The sequence below is a fragment of the Rissa tridactyla genome, chromosome 1 (genome assembly GCF_028500815.1).
Source record: "Rissa tridactyla isolate bRisTri1 chromosome 1, bRisTri1.patW.cur.20221130, whole genome shotgun sequence".
NCBI lineage: Eukaryota > Metazoa > Chordata > Aves > Charadriiformes > Laridae > Rissa > Rissa tridactyla.
This window is the reverse complement of record NC_071466.1, coordinates 175,519,269-175,541,517: the sequence shown is the minus strand read 5'-3', so window position 1 is coordinate 175,541,517 and position 22,249 is coordinate 175,519,269. Positions and strand designations below refer to the sequence as shown.

At 37.1% G+C, this 22,249-nt stretch overlaps 1 protein-coding gene across 2 annotated transcripts in view; it reads left to right on the top strand.

Annotated features, from left to right (window-relative positions):
- The first annotated feature begins 7,432 nt into the window (after positions 1 to 7,432).
- PTPRQ (protein tyrosine phosphatase receptor type Q) overlaps positions 7,433 to 22,249 on the top strand; it is a 139,494-nt gene continuing 124,677 nt past the window's right edge. For both annotated transcript variants that reach the window (XM_054224774.1, XM_054224768.1), the window contains exons 1-10: positions 7,433 to 7,556; positions 10,545 to 10,682; positions 11,291 to 11,426; positions 12,514 to 12,768; positions 13,762 to 13,979; positions 16,134 to 16,320; positions 16,457 to 16,741; positions 18,360 to 18,644; positions 19,304 to 19,573; positions 20,788 to 21,048. In XM_054224774.1, coding sequence (XP_054080749.1) covers positions 7,509 to 7,556; positions 10,545 to 10,682; positions 11,291 to 11,426; positions 12,514 to 12,768; positions 13,762 to 13,979; positions 16,134 to 16,320; positions 16,457 to 16,741; positions 18,360 to 18,644; positions 19,304 to 19,573; positions 20,788 to 21,048 — 2,083 coding nt within the window. In that variant the 5' untranslated portion in view covers positions 7,433 to 7,508. The remainder of the gene's footprint in view (positions 7,557 to 10,544; positions 10,683 to 11,290; positions 11,427 to 12,513; positions 12,769 to 13,761; positions 13,980 to 16,133; positions 16,321 to 16,456; positions 16,742 to 18,359; positions 18,645 to 19,303; positions 19,574 to 20,787; positions 21,049 to 22,249) is intronic.

Here is a 22,249-nt window from a genome sequence, read left to right as displayed (position 1 = left end):
TTAAACATACCTAAAAGCTGTTTCTGATACGAAGGACTCTATTTTATATCCATTTTTCAGTTTTCACAAATAAGAAATTGGCTGTCTGTTAGCTGTAGAATAAGATTCTATGTGTGTATATATATATATTTATTAAAAAAACAGGATACTGCACATTTTAACTATTCATAATAGGTTTCTTCTTTTGTTTCCAGTTTGAAGATTTGCGGTCAGTATATTTTTATAAAACACATAAAAACTGTTTTTTTTCTTTTTTAAATATTGAGATTTGGACTATTGGCTGAATTTAGGATGCATAATTTTTGAGTCCACGAAAAAAATCCAGGTAAGATATATGTTTCGAAGAGCTTAGGTGAGCTATTCATGTCCAATCAGACTGTGAATGCCCATGATTCAGCACCTTAAGCTGAATATACTCTCCCTTTTATTAAACATACTATATAATCTTTTCTTAAAAACTAAGGGTACAATTTATGTTTATTTTTTAGAAGATTACGTTGCTTTATAAACTCACTGAATGAAACTTATTTAAATGATGACAGTGGGAGTTTTGCCATTGACCTCAGCGTGGCCAGTATTTTCCTTATAGAAATGGTTTCAGAATTAAAATTATTGCCTAAAAGTCTGAAAACTTTTTGACAAACAGTTTTTATTTCAAGCTGTCATCATTTGATTACAAAAAGGCTGCATTATTACATTGGTTTATGCAATGAAAAATAAGTCAAAACCATTTAAAATCCAAGGCTATTTTGCTACTTCGTGTGACAAATCTCTAAACTTTTGCTGTATTCAGTTTGACAGCTTATAAAGAAAAATAGCATATGCAGTGAAATCTGTCTCTACTAACAAGACTGTCATCTACTCATCCATCTCCTTAAAAATAGTGACTTGGTTTAAAAATTAAAGAAAAATCCATTGTCTTATCAGTAAAATATTTAGCTGTTATAAAAAATAGTGATCACCTAGCAATCAAAATAAAGTGCCATTTTGAGAAAGTATATGTTTCTTTTGCATGTTTTTATGATTTATATGGCAGATATTTCAAGTTTTTATATACTAAGGCCTAGAACCGAAATACTCTCTGATATCGCTGTTGGAATTTGTGTACAGAAACTTTTAATGCAGGCCAGAAATGGAAATTAAATCATACTGGTAGCCATAATGTTGGTGTACTCATACAGCCAATTAAAAGGACAACTTTTAAAAGAAAAATACATCTGTAAGGCCTTTTGATTTATTACCATAGAGATAGGAATCCTTTATTTGCATCAAGTGAGTTTGGCGAAAAACTTCTTAATGAACTTAGCATTCGATAAATTACTTCAGGAAGCTCCTACAAGATAGCATTTTCCCACATAATGACCGAACACTTGATGTGTTTCGGTTGAACAGCTGTGCTTTTTGTAAGCAATATGCTTTTGTAAGATTTAGAACTGTATTTGTAATTAAAGAGAAATTAATAAATATTATTTTGCAGAATGCTAATAAATCATTGTTGATTCTTTTAATTTATCTGTGCCACTATGGATGAATGATACTGCAGAATCTTAGGTAAACCTGGAAATTAAAAGCAGTTATGCTTAAAATTAAGTGCATGATAACCTGCAATAGGAAAATGGTGTTAAAAGATCTTTTTCCCACTTACCCAATTTGTTTTTTTAAGTGCAACAATCAACAGGAACTGTGTCAGGATCCTCCCCGAAGCCTACAACAAATTCTTACATCTTCAGCACAGCTGGGTATGGTCTAAGATTGCCTTTCATTTTACAACTAAACTTGAAATTCAGACTGCTTTGGCCTGGACAGAAAGTGAACATCTATTAAAACCTGTGAACCATTTTCTGGACAGCCATCCACCCCCGTTACCTCCATGAAGGTGACAATGGCACCATGCGGTATGTTTTATATAAGGTGAACCAGCCCCCACAGGCCTTGCAATGGAGAGAAGGTTTGAATGAGCCTGCAGTGTGACAGGACTGTTCTGATCCAAATATTTCCTCAGTCTGTAACTTAAACGGAAATGGAGATGGAGTCTGTGGTTTCCTCAGAAACCAAGATGGAGTCTTGGTTTCCTCATCTCTCTTCATCTCTGCATTCCTGCCCCAACGCCCAGCCTCAAATTCTGCGTAGCCCTGTTTGCGCAGGCGTCTTGTGAGCTGGTTTGGAAAGCTCATCCAACTCAAACCTAATCTAGTTAAATACCAAAATTAATTAGTTTGTTTTTTATTGACTAAAAGAGCTTTAACACCCACAGAGTGCCCTCCTTCCTACCCCCTCTCCTACTAAGACTCGAATCATTTCTACTCCCCTAAAGGAAAGGCTAGGAATGCCTGCCTCTCTCAAACTCCCACGCTGGCACTGGAAAATGTGAGGAACTGGGAGGAAGCTCTGTGCGTGACCAAAGGCCCTGTCATTTACCCCAGTCGCAGCTGGTTGCGCTTGTCCTTCACTCCTGCATTTCCGCTGCTCTGTTCTCCCACTTGTCCTTGCACAAGGAATTCCACAATATAAAGGCTTACCCATAAAACTACGGAGATTTTTTTTTTTAGGGATTAATGTAAATCTCTCTATATACTTAGACTGTGATTGAACATGCCTGTATAAAATAGTAAGGCTTTGACCATGTTATTTATAATATTTGACTTTTATAATTCCATTGCCTTATTACCAGGTCATTTGTTATCATCAATTCTTGCCCCAGTATGCAATTAGAATTTGAAGCACAGCTTTTAAGATTGGGTTTAAGCCACTTACTGTGTGTTTTCATTAATACAATCCGAGACATAGAGCATAGGTATACAAACAGCTAATATTCTCATTTTTAGCTAGCCAAATGTGTATGTTAAAAACTGACAGTAAAAATACATTTGCATGATTTATTGCTTTTCCGCATTGCAGGCAGACACCTTCCCAAATACATGCACCTGTTTACTGGCGAAACAGCTATTTGTACTGAGGTCTTCATTACTAGTTTCTTTTGAGAGTAAGATCAGGCCTGAAGTATGTTGTTTGAAAATACTTACCAGCCACATAATATACTGAAAGGTGGAGGTGTTCACAAGAACACACTCCAGGGTGACAAATGGTCACTGTGCTGTTCACAGCGCTTAAACAGTCATAAAATGTGGCTTCAGAAGTGGCTCCTTTCCCCTTTCATGCTCTGTTCTAGCTGACAGAAATTCAATTATTTTCTCTTGACCCCTTCACTGCTGATAAACTCCGCTTACAGAGCATGGATTTTTATAAATTGTTTTTATTATGCATTAGTTCCATGTATCTCTCCCCATCTCTTTTTCTTCCATCGCTCCTTTTATAAGACTTTAAAGGACAAACTCAACTTCCAAATGTAGAGGTTCACCTTTGTGTAACAACTTACTGCCAAATAAATGTGGAGGTATTAGTCAGGAATACTGTGGCAGTAGGAAACATTGATTTGAACTAATTTTTTCAAGTTCTGTCCCATCGAATCCTTTTCCAGAGGCTACCTTGAGGTTATGCTGCTGGCATAACCATGTACAGGTATATCTCCTATGGAAAAATCCCACAGATATGTGTTCTAGTACAGAAGACAAAACATAAATGAGTTGTCACACATAACTGTGGCAATATAGTGATCGTGGAGGGGCAAAATGAAGGCAAGAACATCAGCAGAAAATTTTTATAGTTACAGCGGGATATCAGTACTATACTTCCTAGATTAGGTAGGATTTCACACTCCCATCCACTCTGGGGAATGTATTTTAAAAAAACATTCAAGATGTGAATGTAAAAGATCTTTCGAGGGACAGACTTCAGCACTTAACACAAAAGAAAAAAGCCTTTAATTGAGGAAACGTTATGGCCAAGAGGGTCTGTACATAACATTGTGTACTAAATTTTCTCTAACCTTTCTTTACACCCCAAGTGGAATGTTCAAGCTGACTAGAGAACAAGGAAACTTGAAAAGTTATCTATCCATTATCACTAATAAGTCACCACAGCTCAGGGTGGAAGGGCATATTCGGAGCTGAAGAACAATGAACTCTAGAAACTGCAAATGCCATTCATTGACGAGTTCTTGGCAGCCACATACTGACCATTTTATAACTGCCTTTTTTGCCTATTTTGAAAAATGTCTACATATAGACCAATTGAAATCAGTGGTAAAAGATTCCCTGAGATCAGAGATTTGAGAATGTCACTCAAAGGAGATAGTCTGAAAAAAATGTCTTGTACGTGTAGTTTCTACTTTTACAACTAGTTTGTGTAGGAAGAATGGGGGAACATGAAGAGGTGCCTCCGTACTGATGTTGCATTCTGGAGAAAACAAGGAGTTAATGATGTTAAAACTTAATCACTGGAAATGCTGAATAAAAGGAAAGTGGTTATATTTTGGGGAGTGTTCATTTGATTAAGGTGGAATGTGCCTCACACGCTTAATTTAATGAGGTTAAAAAGAGCAGGCTCCTGCTGTTGTCTTGAAAATCACCCCATTAATAAAGTCTCCCTTTGTGCTCGGTGATTACAAAACGCTCGGGAAAAAAAGGAGTACGTTTGCTTTGTAAAACAGCTGAACATGCAGCAGCTAACTTGTGGCACTTACAGCTAAAATAGCGTTCAGGTAATATACCCATGTGTGTTTCCCAGAGACACTGACTCAGTGTTCTGAGATCAGGGGTTTCATTGCAGCAGCTTTTGATTTACTACGTCTCTCTTTGAGCCTGGGTAACACAGAAGCTTCAAAATGTTATTTTTTTTCTGGTGAGCTTAAGCCTGCCTTATTTACTAGAAGTTCTAAGTAAAGCTCTAATTAAAAATTGTATTCCTTATTTCGTGATTCAATGTTCAGTTGGATACAGCTTTTAGGAAAAATAAGGAACGATCCCTCAAAGAACAAGATACTATCTCAAGACAGAAATATTATGTGATGATAGCACCTAAAAAAATACACAATAAATATTATCAGCGTCGGTTACTTTTTATGGTACATATATACAGTGGCACTAATTTTTTTTTTAACTACTTCGTCTGGAAATAATTTGTTAACAATTTTTATCAGCTTATTAAACTGATTTAATTTCCAAGAGCACAGTGGAAAACTAATTTTCTATTCAAAAGGTTAAGTTGGGGAAGGTTAGGTCACTGGGAATTACATTGAGGTGAATTTACCTCTGAATTCACTGCTTCAAATCTGGCCAAAGGTGGATGTCAGCCAAAGTTTTTGTCAGAGACAAGTTCTTGTTCATTAGCCTTTGGGAAATAAATCAGTGGTCCCACTGTTACATATTCTTCACTGTTTGTTTACAGACGCTTGCACCGGTAACTTTGTGTGGAACTGGGGTACAGTTACCAGCAGCCTGGTAAGGAGAATCAGAAATTCTGCCCCAAGGAGAAATTCTGCCTCAGGGAGGTAAACGGTGATCTTTACAGTGACTCCAGCAGCGAGATGATGTCAGTGTCTATTTCTCCTCCGTGCTGATCTCCGCGTTTTACAGTAGAGATACTCACTGGTGAGGAAACTGGTGTCACACCGGGGAGCGACTGTATGGGTTCTGACACCAGCTTTATTTCTACGCGGTCTGATTTAACCCTTTTCATGTAAAATCTTGAATGCAAAAATGCCTGCTAAGAGTCTAGCTATTTAAAAAGATATAATACAGTACTTCATTCAAGTTGCTCTGATTTTATTTGTTACTAACGCTTCCCGCGGGTGTACTCTGCAATGCTGTAATGCCTAACTGGAAAGCACCTTCTCAACGCAAATTAAAGGCAGTACTCCTGGGAGTAACCTCCCTATTTTGCGCCCATTTATTTATAAAGCCCCAAAGACATCGCTACTACACGTGAAAAGAGCTGAGGAAGATCTGCGGGCGGTGAACTGAAGACGGCTGCACGCTCCCGCACAGCGGGGTAAGGTAACGGGCCGCTCAGACTGGCACGGCCGCCCCTCAGGCCGACGCTCGGCCCTCAGCGCCCCGCTTCCTTCTCCACAGAAATAGTTCGACTGTCACTTCCTACAGACATATGCATCTACTTTACCATTCCAGACAATTTTTTAATTTTGACGAAGCCTCTGTGGTGCTGGGCTCCCGGTGGCCCGGCCTCACCGCCGGCGGCGGGATGGCGCCAGGGCCGCCGCCGCTTCCCCTCATGCCGGCACGTCCCACAGCCGGCGGAGACATCTGCCTCGAAGAGCGGAGCTGCTCTTCCTCAGGGAGCGGGAAACAAGCGGAAAGCCTCGCGTTTGAACCCCCGCGGCGGCTCCGCTGGGCGTGAGGGGACCCGAGGGCCAGCAGCCGCGGCCCCGCAGCCCGAATCCGCCGCTTCTCCTTCCCCCCCGCCTCAACCCTCCCCCTGGCGCCCGGCAGCCAAGGAAAGTGCAGGAAAGGCCAGAACGAATGGGGGGAGCGGGCTGGGGACAGAAAAAGCGAGGAACAGGAGAGGAAAGCGGCCGGAGGAGACGGCTTGCCCGGCCGCCGTGCCCCCCCTCTCCCCTAGAGGAGGGAGGAGCCCTCTCCCCTGACGGGGAGGGCCTGCGGGGCGGTAGCAACCGATGGCGAGTGCTGCCTGCTCGGCTCTTGGCTCCAGCGCTTCCCCAAGGCCGCCCGGGTGGGAGACCATCCATCGTCGGGGGGAAGGGGGGGCTTTAAAATGGCTGGGGCGGCCGTCGGGGTGCGGGGAATGTCCGGAGCCAGCAGCGGCGGCGGCGGTCCTTCAGTCCGCCCTTCGTGCCCAGGCCTTCCAGGTGCTGGAAAGCTTTCCCCCGGGAATTGCATGCTGTAGTTACTAACTACAAATTCAGGGAGTCTTCTAGTAAATGGCTTGTGTAGGAAATTTGTAGGCTCTGCTTTTATACTGAGAAGTAGGATTTTGTATTTTTGTAAGCAGTTTTAGATGTGCCCACGCAGTCCTTGGTGCTGTCCTGGCTTGCACCTGCCATGTGATGAGCAAATTTAACAGAAATTAATCATCATCTTACACCATTTGTATTTATTCCTCATGGACACCACGGCGGCAAGACATACCAATTGGTTCTGCAGGTGCGTTTAGTACTTCCATGGAAAAAAGTGTTTTAAGGCTTATTTTGAACACTGACAAAGGGGCAACTTGCTAGAAGTATGTACTGAGGAAAACGACCGGAGTCCCCTAGGGAAAGTGCAAGGGGTTGCACTGATTTCAATGAATTTTGATGCAATCACTAGTAAAGCTTACAAAGCCCTGACAGTTTTTACACTGAAGGGGTTTTTAAATGACTAATGAGTAACAGGCACATCCACAGTTCAGTGAAGTTAAAGGACGGCCTTCTGCTGATCTCGGGAAACTTTATTTGAGGCCTGGGAAGAGGCAGGGCCAGGGTAAAGACACAAATCTGAGGTGCACGATTGGCTGCTGCTCTATCTATATGAGGTATAAATACGAGCATTAGTTTTTCTCTTCTTATGCCTCAGACCTTTTTAACACAATTTTATTTTGAAGCTGTGGTGATTGAAACACATAAGAGACACTGGGACTATAACGTTTCTTTTCCCATGGATCAAGCAATTCTTCTCCTGATTTTATTAAAATATTTATTTAAGGTAAGAAAAATATTCCCTTTTTGAAGGTGGATAGATACGCTAATTGAATGCTAAAAATTGATGGTTTGTGATTTGAACTGCTTTTCTGTCATTGTAGCAGTCACAGGGAGCTCTCATTTATTGCTACTGAGCATTCTCAGTCTTCCTTCTGTTCAAATTGTTGGAAGCTCTCTTGAGATCCGTAATCTGCTTTATTACCTGCTGCTTCTGGTTTAATGCCGTTCCCCAGAAGTAAGAGATCCCAGTGTCTTTAAGTCCTAAAGTAGCTCATATTGCTGTGTAAATTGTCATCTTTTGGACACTGCAGGGACGTGCACTGTGATGCTGGAAATTCAAGATTATTTTGGTACCCAATGGTATACTCTGGCTGTGCCTTTACGAAGTGTGCTTCTGCAAGAAGTATTTCGCTTTCTGATCCAAAACTGCCATTTGTGCCTTAGCCCCTTGTGTTTAATTTGAGTGTTATTAAAAGAACCACACACATAAGAACCATGTGTATCTTTGTGCTTAATTTTCTAGTACGCTTTGCAATAGTCTTGTCCATATTTCTCTGTATTTAGTTTTTGTATGTGTAGTCTTTATTTTACATATAGCTTAACATGCTTTGCAGCAAAGGTGATTTAAAAGCTCTGTCAATTATTTGTACAAATACCACTCCATTCCTTCAGAGAAGAGAGCCATGTATTTAGGGTGGTGAAATGCTGCTGTGGTACCCAGCCTCCCAGTATATTCCTCGAGGGTGTCGAGATAGCGTCTGGTTGTGCTGGCCAGCGTTGAGCTTGAGAACGAGTGATTTTTATTGAAGCCATCGTGCATCAGTCTGTGATCCACCTTAGTGAGGGAAGTTTCCTGACAGTTTCAGAGTAGTTGAGAGTGCCTGGCTCTTAAGGATTGTGGTAGGGGGTGAAATAAAGACTTTAGCAAGTTCAGTGTCATGCCTCCAGCGGTGGAGAAAAGCAGATCCTTGGGGAGGACTGTAAGAACAGCATCATATGAGAATTACCTATACTGGGTTGGTTTCCCACCATTTGCAGCTTAAGGGCTACTTGAGACGGATGTAGTTGCAGTGCATTTTGTGAGCTTCAGTGTAGTTCTCTTCTATGAACTAGTCCAGCCTCCCTCGAAGCCCATCAAAACTTTTAGTACTTGTTTTAAGCTTTGTCAGATAAACGATTTATTTTGTGAAGAACTGCCTCTTTTTGTTTGCTTTGAATCTGGAGCATACCAGCTATGTTTCATCCTTCACAGTCTTGTACTTGAAGAGAAAATGAAAAATCAATCTCTGCTGACTTCTGGCTACTTAAGATTTTATTGACCTATGTTGTATTTCCCCTAAAGTGCCTCTTTTTCACACTGAGAAGACTACTTGAGTCATACGTTGAGAAGCAGTCGATAGCAGAAGTCAATAAGTGTTTGTTGTCTAGGTCTCCTAGCTGGTGTGTAACTAGCCTGAAAATAGATTTGAACCTTAGCTCTTTGTGGTCAATTTAATTTTTTTTTATTGCCGCAGTCTTTGGGCAAGAGCCTAAAAAGTACCGACAAAGTGCTGGCAACAAAAAGGGACATTCTAAGTCTCTCTCATCAGATATAAGTATGGTTCTGTGTACACTTAATTCTTGGGTTTAGGTCTAGGAATATGTATCTATGTACAGTAAAATAGCAGACAATATTGCTGATGGTGGAAAATTATTAAAAATGGTTAATTCTATTATTGGCAAATAAAAATTTTTTCATTATCTTTAAAAGCGTATTTTGCTGCCCTTTGGGTTGTCTGGACTAGATTGCTTTCAAGGAACACAAGCCAGCTATACATCCATCAAATAAAAGCCTGCTACTTTTCCTGGAGAAGTGTTCCTTAAACACTTTTGTGTATGCCATCAATACTAGTCTAGTTATGTTAGTTAGTCCTTAGTTAAAGGAAGTTACCTTAAACCAGACTGAGTTCCAAAGTATGTTGTGTTAAAAAATAGAAAAGAACAGAGTGCTTTTGCTTTTTACGTTTTGTGTGTGTGGTAGGTTGCTTTACAGGACAGCACAAAGTAATATAATAATAAAAATCCTAATCTTGATTTTAGTGTACTAGGGTTCCTATTTGATTTTTGTTTTGTTTTTTTGAACTGTGTTTTGCGTTCATTGCTAAGTGATGGCATTTGTTTGTCATCCCAATCCATATAGAAAATAAAAATGCAACTTAAAAGACAGAACTGCAATCTTTTAGTAAATGTTATGTGATAGGAATAGGCATCACATGCCCCAGTTTATCTGAATTTTAGAGATGTGATTCAGGTCTATATTCTGTTAGATAGAAGCAACCCATAAGTTTCTGGTTCCAAATGAAATTCAAACACAGAAGGAACCTGCTTCTCTAAAGAGCTAAGCCAAAGCCCTTCAAAGGCAGGTACAGTTATAAAAAAGGTAGTGTCAAAAATACAGAAGACTTGTGTCTAGAATGAGTTGACCTCTGTAAGAAGGTGGAATGCTGAACGAATTTTGTACTGCCATGTCTAAATAGGATTGGTAGGGAGGCATTTAATGAATTATTTACTTCTTGAGGGTTGCTGTTTCTTATTCTGAGATATTCAGAAGCTGTGAAAGTGGTGCCATGTGAGAACAGGACTGAGATCTCCAGCTCCTGACTGAATGATAACTGTGATTGCAATATGTACATTGCAAGTGAAATCCCTGATCTCATTTCTAAAATGACAACAGATTTCTCTTTTCCTAGAAAGGCATATTTGGGTCAACTGATGTGGTTTGGCCACCTCTGGAGAGAGAAAGAGAAATAGAACCTGAACCTGCAGAACTTGTGAAAAATTATGAAGCCCCTGTGTTTCATACTAGTAAGGCTAGTGATACTGGTCCGTATAAAAACTGCTGCTAGCTGAGAAGTTCTAGGCAAAAGTAGTTAAAACTGACAGAATTTATTTAGTTAGAGGTACATTTTCTGCATTTTCTACTAAGTTGGATTCATGTATGTTTCTGTTACAGGGTTCAGAGAGTCTAGACTGTGACCAAGTGAAAAAGCCTGCTAGAGCAGTTTTGATGGAGTGGACTGAATTGCGCAGAGGAGAGGATCCAGACTATTATACTGTAACACACCAGTGCACAGATGCTCTCAGTCAAAAAGTAAATTTCGTCAATCTACCTAAGCCATAAGTAGTTCCAAATGCATTTAAGCTGTAGATACCAGTAGTTAATAGCGTTGTGTGTTTGTTTAAAAAAAAATAATGTAAAATAGCAAATAAAGAGAACGTTCAGAAAAATTCTACTGAATTCTGTTATTCATGTCATTTATGTGCACTCTGTAATAGTCCTGTTGAAGCCGGTGGGACTTAATTAAGGCCCCTTGAGTATCCTGATTGAATAAGGATAAATAGGCATATGTTCAAAGTTAAGAATATGCAAGTTCTTCAAGGTACTGTGGTTAGAAGGAGGAGTCTAACTTCTGCAGGAGAGGCACAGACACTACCCTGAGATCTCTGCGTTGTTCTTATTTTGAGCACAGGTTGTTCTCGAATTTAAAGAAAATATGGGGATTTTAGTATGAAAATGTTCGTTAATAGTTTGATTTCTAAAAGGTTTTGTTTTAAATGCATTGGTTATTTTGCAGTTTATCTGCAGCCTTAATTTTGATGTGCTGCAATATAAACTACCCTTTAAAAAACTTCATAAGATCATTTATTAATTGTATTTTTATTACTGTCACTATATCCAGAAATTCTTTTAACTTGCAGAATGTAAGAAACGTTTCTAAAGTTGAACAGAAACCTGTCAGTACTACAATTCTGCTTGAGGAAAATAAGAAGTATGATATTACAATAGAATCCCTAAAAAATGGCCGAATCTTAAGTGTAAAATCATTTAAGACACGTAAGTAGAGTAGCACAAAAATATTTCGGTATTATAGTTAGTCTAATACTGAAGATTAAAGAAGTAGGTGTTGAAATCCTGAGCTTAGTCAGGTATTTGTATGTTTTCAGTCATGAAGAGCAGAAGTTTTATATAACTTGTTTTGTTAGTGTAACAATTCTGCAGTATGGGACTGATGTAAAAGTTTGTGAGATTTTTAAATGTTACAGGCTTTGCTCTACTATAGCAGTTCTAGGAGAAGAGATTTACAAAAGAGGACCATTGAGAAAGTTACTTAAAGCCTGTCAATGTCATACAATGTAGGGTTGTGATTGTTTGTCTTACGTAAATTAAATATATTGGTTAACTATTAAACATTGTTGTCTCCGCTTTATGACAGTCCCTCTTTAAAAATTGTTAATGACTTGCTTGAAGATCTTACTGTTGTGGCTAAATGGGGCAGACTTTTAGTAAAAGAATTTGTGAGTCTAGCGACTGAATTTATGAAAACATAATTTATAGCTGTAAATCTGTGCAGGATCACAAGTCCCACCAATTACTAGAATGAAAGAGGTTTCTAATCTTAATTTTGTTAGTTGCTTTAAAATAGTTTATAGCATTACCTTTGTACACGTTACAAGCTCATACTAGCTTTGGAATACAGTCTGGGATCTGAACACAAACAACTGGGAAAAACACATAGTAAGTTGAAAACAGTGCAGCAGCCGTTGACTCCGCTGAAAGTATGTTCAGCAAACTACAGAAAATAATTCATGGTTATGCTACTAAGGTGCTACCGCACTGGACACCTTTTACTTAACTGATATTCTAGCAAAGTACGTACTTCTACAGTTAAACACTCCTTAAACTGTGCACTTTTATTTCTGGTTGCTTCACAGACATAAGTTTACATACCATGACAATAAAAAACAGCATGAAGTTCTTAATTTCTCAGTAAGACATTTTCTGTTTTGACACTACTTTTCTTACCCTACTGTGTGTATCCCTCATCACTTCTTAAAAGAAAAAAAAATATTGATGCAATAAAACTTTGCCCTAATTATTCCCTTTTGGTAAAGACAGTATTTATTTTTTCTTGGTCTACCAGGTGGAATTTCAGAAAATGACATCAAAACATTTGTGACAGCTACTACAGTTTCTTTTAATTGGAGTACAATGACCAAAGAATTTTCAGTTTCAGTTTCACTGAATGATACTTCTCAGATTATAAAAAACCCCAGTGGATTCTTTGTATGGAATAATTTGACACCTGCCACTTTATATACATTTACATTTATATTTGAACAATTACATCTGGAATTTATGAATGTGTCCCAGTCCGTGGATGTTCAAGCTGAAACAGGTATATATTAGAGTTTGTTGTAGTCACAGTGAATGCAAGGAAGCACTGTGTATTTTCTAGAAGAGTTAAGAGTAAATTGTAGAAAGGCTGTATTCCATTTTACCATTTTTAATAGATGTGGATTATTTCTTTTCTAGAAAGCTGGAATAAATTGGATGTTAATGACATAGAAAGGTTATTTATAATTAATACTTCTGCATAGTTTTAGGAGCAGGAATTCAAATTTGTATGTGCAAGTATTTTAAGCTAACTACATTTTTTGCAGTCTAAAATAGAGTCAAGTGAATCTTGAGGTTTAGCATTGTATTTTCTTGAGTATAGAGATAAAATTTGCTATATGATTTCAATGAAAGGGCAGGGAAAATCATGATTTTGACAGGGATTTGGAACACTTCTTGTCAGTGTTCAAAGTGATAGTTTTGCACTGCTGAGTGGCTAACTTAACTGCACTGTTTTGTTAGAAGTGCTTTGATGGAGGCCAGATTCTGAGAATGTTATGTCTTCTTGTGTAGCTTCATTTCTTTAAATGTGCTACTCTGCTAACGCAACTTAAAATCTTTAAAATTAAGAACATAAAAGAAAAGATATAGGTTCAAACGCAATGGAATAATTATTTTCCTAAACTTGAAACTATTAAAAAGGAACAATTTGTTAACTTCAAATTTAAAATTTAAAAAGTGAACCATCAGAAACTAAGCTTAAAGAACAATTTTTTTCCTAAAGTAGGATAAAAATTAATGGATCTCTTTTTTTTTTTCCTTCAGTGGGTTGTAGTTGATACACTTCTAATTCAGTCAATCAGATTTTTCAAGACCCTCAGGATTTTGAAGGAGAGTTGATTCATAATTATTGAATTTTTGGGTGTTTGCTATTGTGAATTAATTTAATGCTATCTTTATCAAAATGTCTGTGTAATTATAAAAAATCTTGAGCTGTACCACTGCCGTGAATGATCGAGAACATCTTTAAAATCCTGTCCTTGTTCACCTCTAGGCACCTGTTCCCAAGGGTGGGTGGCATTCCAAAGCAGCTGCTATCAAATGGGTAAGGAGAGCAGGCCATGGAAGGTGGCACAACAAATCTGTGAAACATCTTCACCAGGGGCGCATCTTCTTGACATAGAGAGTGAAGAAGAACGTAGTTTTATTTCGTCTTATCTCCAGACAATTAGTCAACTAATCATGTTATGGACGGGTCTTAATGACCTAAAGGTCAGTTTGTTCTATCTTCTGTGCTATTACATATATAGAAGCAGGAGAATTTTGAAATATAGAGGCCAATTCTTTGGAATCAAAAACACTGCGCAGTAAATTGGTTGTTTTTATGTTTTTAGCAGTTATAAGAGGAATCATTATTTCTTCCTACTTAGAAATACTGAAAATATTTAGCAGTCTGTAGTTGGGGAAAAAAAAGACATAGTTTATATATAACCTGCTTAATTTTTCTTTGTTTTTTTTTTGTGAGTACTTCACAGGGATATTGTTTTGCCTGTAGGTGGTGCTGCATTACCAGATTTTGAACCTCAGTCTCTACGTGTGTTACTATGGATAGCAAAGTCTGGGGTTGGCTTTCTCAGTTTTGTTTCTGAAATGTTGAGTGTTGAGCTTAGCAAGGTCTGTCCAGTATGGATGGATGCTGGATAGCCAGTGGAAGAAGGGAGTGGACCGAGATATTTCTTCTTAAAAGTTTCCTGTTACTCATATTTGGGATATGAATGTTCTTAACGCCAACTCTTTTTATGAAATGACTCACTGCGGTGTGGTGCATGATTTGGGAACAGCTACAGAGATACATAAAAGTACTGGGAAAGCTCTCAGAAAGATGGAGGCACTCTGCCAGGAATGTGGGGGGATCCAGTCTTCCTGTGATTAGGCTTAGTGAAAACTTCTTTTGTGGTGAGTATCAGAAGGCTGGGAGGAAGCCACTGTTTTTCAGTTTGGAAAATCTACACTCTGAAATCTAATATTGTTTTGGTCAAATTAATTTTAAAATAAATGCGTTGAAAAACAGTAAAAACAAACTTTATTTGTAAGGGCAGGTGGTAGGTGAAGTTACAGACAGAAAATTTCTTTTTGCAGACTCTGTTAAATAACTTAATGGGGCTACATAAACAAGTCAGAGTGGGATAACATGCAAACTGAGGAAACCCAGACCTGTGCAGGTTTGTGGTTAGAGAAGCGCTCTAACCTTCCTGGTAGTAAAGCACCAGTAATATATGCATTTTACATGTAATATTGTTTTAGGCATGAGATTTTAGAATTCTGTAATTTTTACACTATAGTGATATTAATCTTAACCAACTTGGTATTTTAGAAGTAAGGTAGTATTTGTAAGAGGCTGCCAGAAATAGACGTCCCGCGAGACCATGATATTTTTGCAGGTTGGAAAAAGTGATAGGAAAGTGGATTTTTTTTTTTTCTTTTTAAACTCTGATTACACAGGAAAGAGTTCATTGCCAGTTTGGAATTTGTCTGTTAGTCAACTGTTTAATCATTACATGCGTTTTTCTGTTTGTGGGAGTCTAGTCACTTAAATGAACTAGATGAGTACCTTGTTTTAAGAACAGCATAGAATAATAATAAAATGCTTGTTTTTCAAGCACTTCTTTTCTAAATATTTGTATTTAATTAGTGTGTTCAAGTCCTGCATGAACATGCTACAGACCTTCTAAATGTCATTGTTGTCATTTGCTCTAATCTTATGAGAACTCCAAATTGTATTTACATCAGATTTTACTTAGCCCAGGAGTTCAAAGATTATGGAACACACAATAGGAATTGCAGGACTTGTTTAAAATCTGAGATAAAAAATACAGGCTCGATTATTTTTGCTTTCTCTTTCATATTTGAACCACTGGGGAGTTAAATTTCTAATTTCAAGGTTTTTTTCTCCCACTACCTATGGGACTTGAAATATTCTATGAAATTAAATGAAAGTTGAGACTATAACCTACTCAGAAGATTTCATCAGCCTTAGGAAAACTGCCAGGCACTGTGACACTGATAAAAATTAGTGACACTGTGAGCAGGATTAGTTCTGTAGCATTTGTATTCTCACAGTTTCTCCTTCTTTAACCCTATTTTGATCTGTATCTGCTATCCATTATTGTTTGTAATGATCAAACACTTTACATTAGCCTTATTATCTTATATTATTATCTTGTAATCTATTGTAATAGAAAGGATTGAGTTTTACACTGAAACATTTACTTCATTCAAAACTTACCTATATAATTAATTTGTATAAATGAAGTATGTAAATTTTGGATGTTTAGGAGATATGCTTGCAATGACAAAAGCCTTAATAATTCATCAATATGACATAAAAATATATGGAGTTTTTGTTTGATTTTTTTTTCAATGTAGGAAGAAGGTCAGCTCCTGTGGACAGATGGATCTCCTTATATTCTAAACGCTGCTATCTCAACTTTGTCAATGATACCAGAAAATGAAACGGACTGCTATGCCCTTCAGAGAGATCCCACTGGTCCAGGCTATTTCTTCACTGGATTTTTCTGCTATATACAGCTACCATATATTTGTGAATACGAATGTAACTATATTTCTTCCTGTCTTTTGCATTTATTTTTAAAAGCCTTCCCCTGATTATGTTTATCTTTGAAGACACACATATAAAAAGTTTTTCATGATTTTCAATGATTTTTTTCATTTTCGGTGTTCTTTTTCAGTACCTCTGGTACCAGAAAACTTCACGTTTAGTGTGCGTGATGTCCAGACAACTGAAGCTATATTTATGTGGAGTGATATGGACATATGGCTTAAGTCAGGCTTTGCGCTTATAATTAAGTACTATTTTGATCAGTGGAAACCATACATTCTGAGCTTGCCTGTGAATACAACTCAAACAAAAATCGTGCAGTTGTCTCCTGGCCTTTGCTATAGTTTTTTATTAGCTGCAAGGAACCCAGAAGGGGCACAGACTACCTTAAGTCCAATTCTGAAGGTAGAAACAAGTAAGTTATGAAAATAAATAGCAGTAATAACCAGATAATCATACACTTTTTATACTTTTCCTTTAATTATACTATTCCTTTTGGTGATATTTTGTCTGAAAATATAAATAATTCTGAACATGAATTCTGAATCCAGGATTGACCAGTTGGTATAGTGGATTGAGACTGATGAAGAAAAACTCTGGAGTTTTCAGTGGCCCCAAGCAGAAAGCTAGCTACAAATTCTGTTTCTGTGAAGTATATTTTAAAAGCTTATTCTTAACATAATTTTAGTCACAGAATTCCTACTGATGTCCAAAGGGAAAGTTGGATATCAGAGTAGCAGTAAGGTATTTTTTGGCCATGCTGATGAAATGCAGAAGCATGTATTCCCATCTGAAGTAAAAGTTTTTGTTGGAATAGATAGAGGTAGCCCTATATATCTGCTGTAAAGATTAAGAAAATCTTCATGGTTTGAAAAAACATTGTGTTTTGACCCACTGCAAGATGCAGTATGGCATAAGAAAAAATCCTGAACCAGTTAACTTGTATTCTAGTAAAATATAGATGAATGAAATCAAATGAAACCTGCCAGTTGGTAGAGGTGAAAAATATCTTTGCATCTAAAGGTGATGAAATGGACATGTCCTCAAGGAAAAATTACTTCACAGACACAATTTTATGTGTGTATTTTCTTCAGGTTTCCCTTTCTCTGGTACTGGGAAAATATACAGATTTGCAAAAGTTAAAGAAAACATACTGCCCTAACATGTTTACCAATTCTGTCAAGGCAGTGCAAAGGTGAGACAGAGGTCCATTTTCTTCAAGTCAGAATAAAATCCAGATTTTTCTTTAGAGGGAAGAACTGTTCCTTTTCTCCAGCAAGTGCATTTTGTAGAATTCACTACTTAGTCTGGGCTCCTTTAGTGTACTTGAGGGTCCTCTCATCTCCTGTGCCTACTAGCCTCTCTGCTGCCTAATCTGATGGTTTGTTTTCTGTACATAAGACCTTGTAATGCAGGTTACCTCTATAATGGAGGAAAGATATCCCTGCTTTCTTCTATGAGAAGCAAATACATATTTCACCTCCAAAATCAGCTTTTCAGCTGCAACATTGCTATCTACAGAAACATGATTGTCCAGGCAAGGAAAAATAGGACCAATACTTATTTTTAGACTGGTGACTGAGTTGTTGGACGAGATGTTGGAGACATAATGAAGAACTGTTTAAAAATGATTGGTAAAAATTGAACATTTACACTTTCTGAAATTCAGTAGATTTTGCCATTTAATTCATTAGTAGCAGGTTTTAACCAACATGGGCAATTCATACCATTTGCTTAGATGGTGTTTCTGATCTGACTGAAGTACAAGAGAGAGGACCTGAGTGAGGAGACTGAATTCTACGTAAAGAGCTGGGTGATTCAGGAAACCTTAATTACATAGTGAGAATATTCCCATGCGTATCAATATTATACAGACAAAATTGCTTTGTTTGATTTGCTTTGTTACTATTTAGCATTTATGTAAGTAAGTGTGTACTGTTAGCTTTTTAGGCTGTATTTGAAACAAAGGTTAGTTATTGGTAAGAGACAACAGAAGCTATTATCCTATTTCTATTCCTAATCTCATTCAATAGGACCCTTGCACTCCCAGAAGTTAGAGGCTACATATGTTTCATCTGCAGAAATATGTTTAAAGTGGGAACCTCCACAACATTCATCCAGTGCTTCTTTTCATTACTACCTGGTCAACATTTTGGATACTGAAACCAACATTTGGGAACAGCTGCCAGTTGAAAAAAGCAAGGCTTCAATAGTAATAGGAAATGTAAAACCTTATCATCGGTATCAGGTATATTTACAGAATGTAGCAGAAAAAGGAACTCTAAGCTGCCATGAGAAGCCTATATTAATCACAACAGGTGATGTATCCATTTTCTGGAGGTTTTATTGCACTAGAAAGAGTTTACATTGAAAATACAAGGCACAAAAGTATTTTTAAGGCCATGTACAGATTGCAGTTTGTTGGGATGTATTGTGGGAAAGTCAGGGGAATTCTTTTCTATATTCTCTGTTTACGGATTCTAACCTTCAGAACCTTCTAAAAGAGTGAACGTATCTATCCCCTTATTTATTTATTCACTTACGTAAAGCACATTATTCTAAAGAAGTGACATCCTATTTGATAAATATTTATGACTTGTATATTTAATTTTAACAAAGTAGAAATATTACCATGACTTCTCAAATTATGTAGGTGAAGACAGATTAATTTAGTTTTCTAATCATAGGCACTGTGACTCTGATTGTGTCATCTTTGTTGCTCTGTATATATCCAGTGGAACAGAGTATGCTTGTAAAATGAGTCCCGTTTTGTTATGAGAAAACAGAAAGCAGAATCTGCCTGTAACAGGTGGCTGTCTACAAATTATTTTAAGAAATAATTAAGTGAATTAGTAGTTTTAAAATAATGAAATTTTTAGAAGAAAAAATAAACCAAAAGGCATCATTAGTAAGTGACTGTAAACTGACAGTAAGTTTGATCTATAGTTTCATACTGACATCTTTTTCTTTGATCAAGCTGTCAGTCCACCTACAACTGTTTATATTCGCCCAGAGGATGTACAAGAAGAGAGTGTAATTCTTCACTGGAAGCTGCCACAGGAGGGTCATGAATCCTACATTCAAGTGAAACCTAATGCAGCCATAGATGACACTATGAAGTTTTTAGTAAACAATACAGAAGAATTTAAGATTGATCTCCTAATTCCTGGAATGGCTTATGAAATAGCTGTGGCAAGTGTCAGTAATGGAACTATGAGTGAGCTGAAGACTATTCAATGCACTTTAAGTAAGATATCTTTTAACAGTGGAAATTACAGACTATAATACACACATCAGTCTCGTTATCATTACTATCATCTAACTGATTTGGTAGAGCAAGCCAATTTGCCAAGGATCAAAATTAGAATGTGAAATGTACCGATCCAATGCTAGCTGTTAACAGGAAAGCAGGTGCTGATAACTTTCAAGGAGGTGCAGCTTTGGGAAACACATTGATAGTAGTGAACATTGTTTGGCTGTGATGAGGACTATAGCGGGGAATACTCTTCCCACTGACAGAAGAAATTTAGTGAATCACTGATTTGCACTGAAATAACAAAATATTGGAATGGTTGAAACAGACCGTTAATTTTTGCAGATGCATTAGGTGTTCTGTGAACCATGAGAGACAAATTAGCCTGCTATTTGTGAGAGAGTGCTGGGAGTTAGAAGTTAGGAAGTTAGAACTTCAAAGTTAGAAGTAGTAGTAGCTGAAAGGTAGAAACTTTACATTGTTTATCAAAGGGTCTTTCCTGTTAGTCATAATTTATCAAGATATTGAAATGCTTTTGGCACAGTATACATTTTTTCCATATGTGAAAGGAATGGGCAGGATCCACTTACGCATGCGGTATACGAAGGCTGCCGCTGTCAGGTTATAGATATATGAAATGCTGCGTTGTCATTTTTTCTAAATGATTTCAGTATTTTGGAGGTTATCAGGCTTAGTCTTTCCAGAATTTTTTATATAGAATTAGATTTAATACCTCATTCAAGACAGAGATGACAGAAAATTCTAGATGTGATTTTTCACAGCTGTCAGAGCCAGCTGTAAGGGAAGAAAACGAAACACATCAATATTGCATCCATCAAATGTATCTCATTCTTCATGTTCATCTCCCTGTCTACCTGTACCTTTCTATATATTTTTTCAGCTCTCCTGACTTACCCTCTTGGTACAGTTGTGGTTGAAAAAGTAATTCACTGGTACCTTCGGAAGACTAACTTGCTTTGATTCCTAAATCATTTGTCAAATGCTTTTAGGATTCCAGTACTAAACACCTAAAAAGATTAGGTTGTTTACTGTTTCTGAGCGACGTGGTTTATTATGGTAGATATTTGTTTGCACGGGGCAAGCATATTTCTCAGGGCAGTTGCTTCAGATTTATTGTGTGGTTTTCACTGAATTTATTTTCAACTGATTTAACATCTGGCTTTTTTTTTTTTTCCTTCTTCTCTTAGAACCCAAGCCTGTTCAAATTGTAGTTCCTTATGTGCTATATAGCAACGCTGTGGTATTATTTGTTCGCATGCCTGATATTGGAGTTTTTGATGGTATATATGTTGCAAGTAAAGGAGGACCTAATGTGACATTCATTTTAAAAAGCGACGGTAAAATAAGAATTGAGAACCTTACTGCAGGAACAGAATATGATTTTTGTGTCTCCACAAAAAGTGGAAAAATGTTGAGCTCTTTTTATTGTGTATCTGGTGTAAAAACATGTGAGTATTTTAAGTTTATTCCTATAAAATTGCACCAAATTGAATTTTGATTTATAAATTCTTTTAACTTTATTTTGATTTCAGTGCAGTAGAAAACACAGGCTATTTAAAAACCACCTTGATATAGCTGTGAAAGCAATTAAGAATTATACTAACACTAGCTGGTTTTTAAACAAGACTATAACTATCCCGTATCATTTCTAAACTTTCTAAACTGCTTTTTTTTATCAGGTCTATAAAAATGTCTAGCAAGTATTTCAGGAATTTAGGCTGTATTAAATTGTTGTCCTTGTGGGAAAAAATCCCACATTTTTATCATTTGGTTTAGTCAAGAAGATTAGTATCAATGGAATTATTTCTATGTCTTGAAATTAGTAAGTTTCTTCCTCCCAGTTCATCTTTAAGTAAATAATGAAAGCATTGAGATTCCCATTTTTCAAGATAATAAATTCAATAACAATGACATTTTAAAAAGTATTATTGGAAGGGGACTCCTTCTAGCAAGGCCTTTAAAAAGGATTTTTAGTCAGAACTTAAGAACTGTTTTAAAATACCTGCTGAAATTCTATGTTTTGACTTTCCTATTTTTAATGGTAATTATAATTCTAGAAGTTTTTCTTTTCCTGTTTTAGCATTTTCCTTTGAAATTCTACTTTATTTCTCTCAGAGTAGGAACATTATAAAAGGAAAAATTAAGAAAGGATAAAAAGAAGCAAGGAAGACAGAAGAGAATGACTGCAAGACAGAAAAATTCTTCCCTAAATAGTGAAAACATTGAAATCTGATTTGTCTTAAAAAATAGTTTTAATAAAAACTTGGGGTTTGATGAATCTTATGAAAGTATTTCCTAAATTCAGCGTGAAACTGCCTTAGAAAACTTAGTTTTGGTCTGTCTCTTCTAGGTCCCCAAAAACTTGGAATTAAAAAAACCAAACTGGCCCCTTGCATGTATACAGTTTTTCTTAGAAAAAGTATAATTTTTGGTACATTCCAGCCAGAAAGAGCTGTAGTAGGGGTGAAAGAGATGCAGAGAAGAATGGAAGGTCCTCGGTAATGGGATCTGAAGTGTACCATACAAGGCTGTACTAATTAGGGATAAAGTGTATTTGTCTTGCTGAGCAGTTTGACAAAATTTAGGTACATCCTGAGCACTATGGTGGTGGTATTGGAGGGATTAACTTCTTTCTGGAGGATTTTTCTT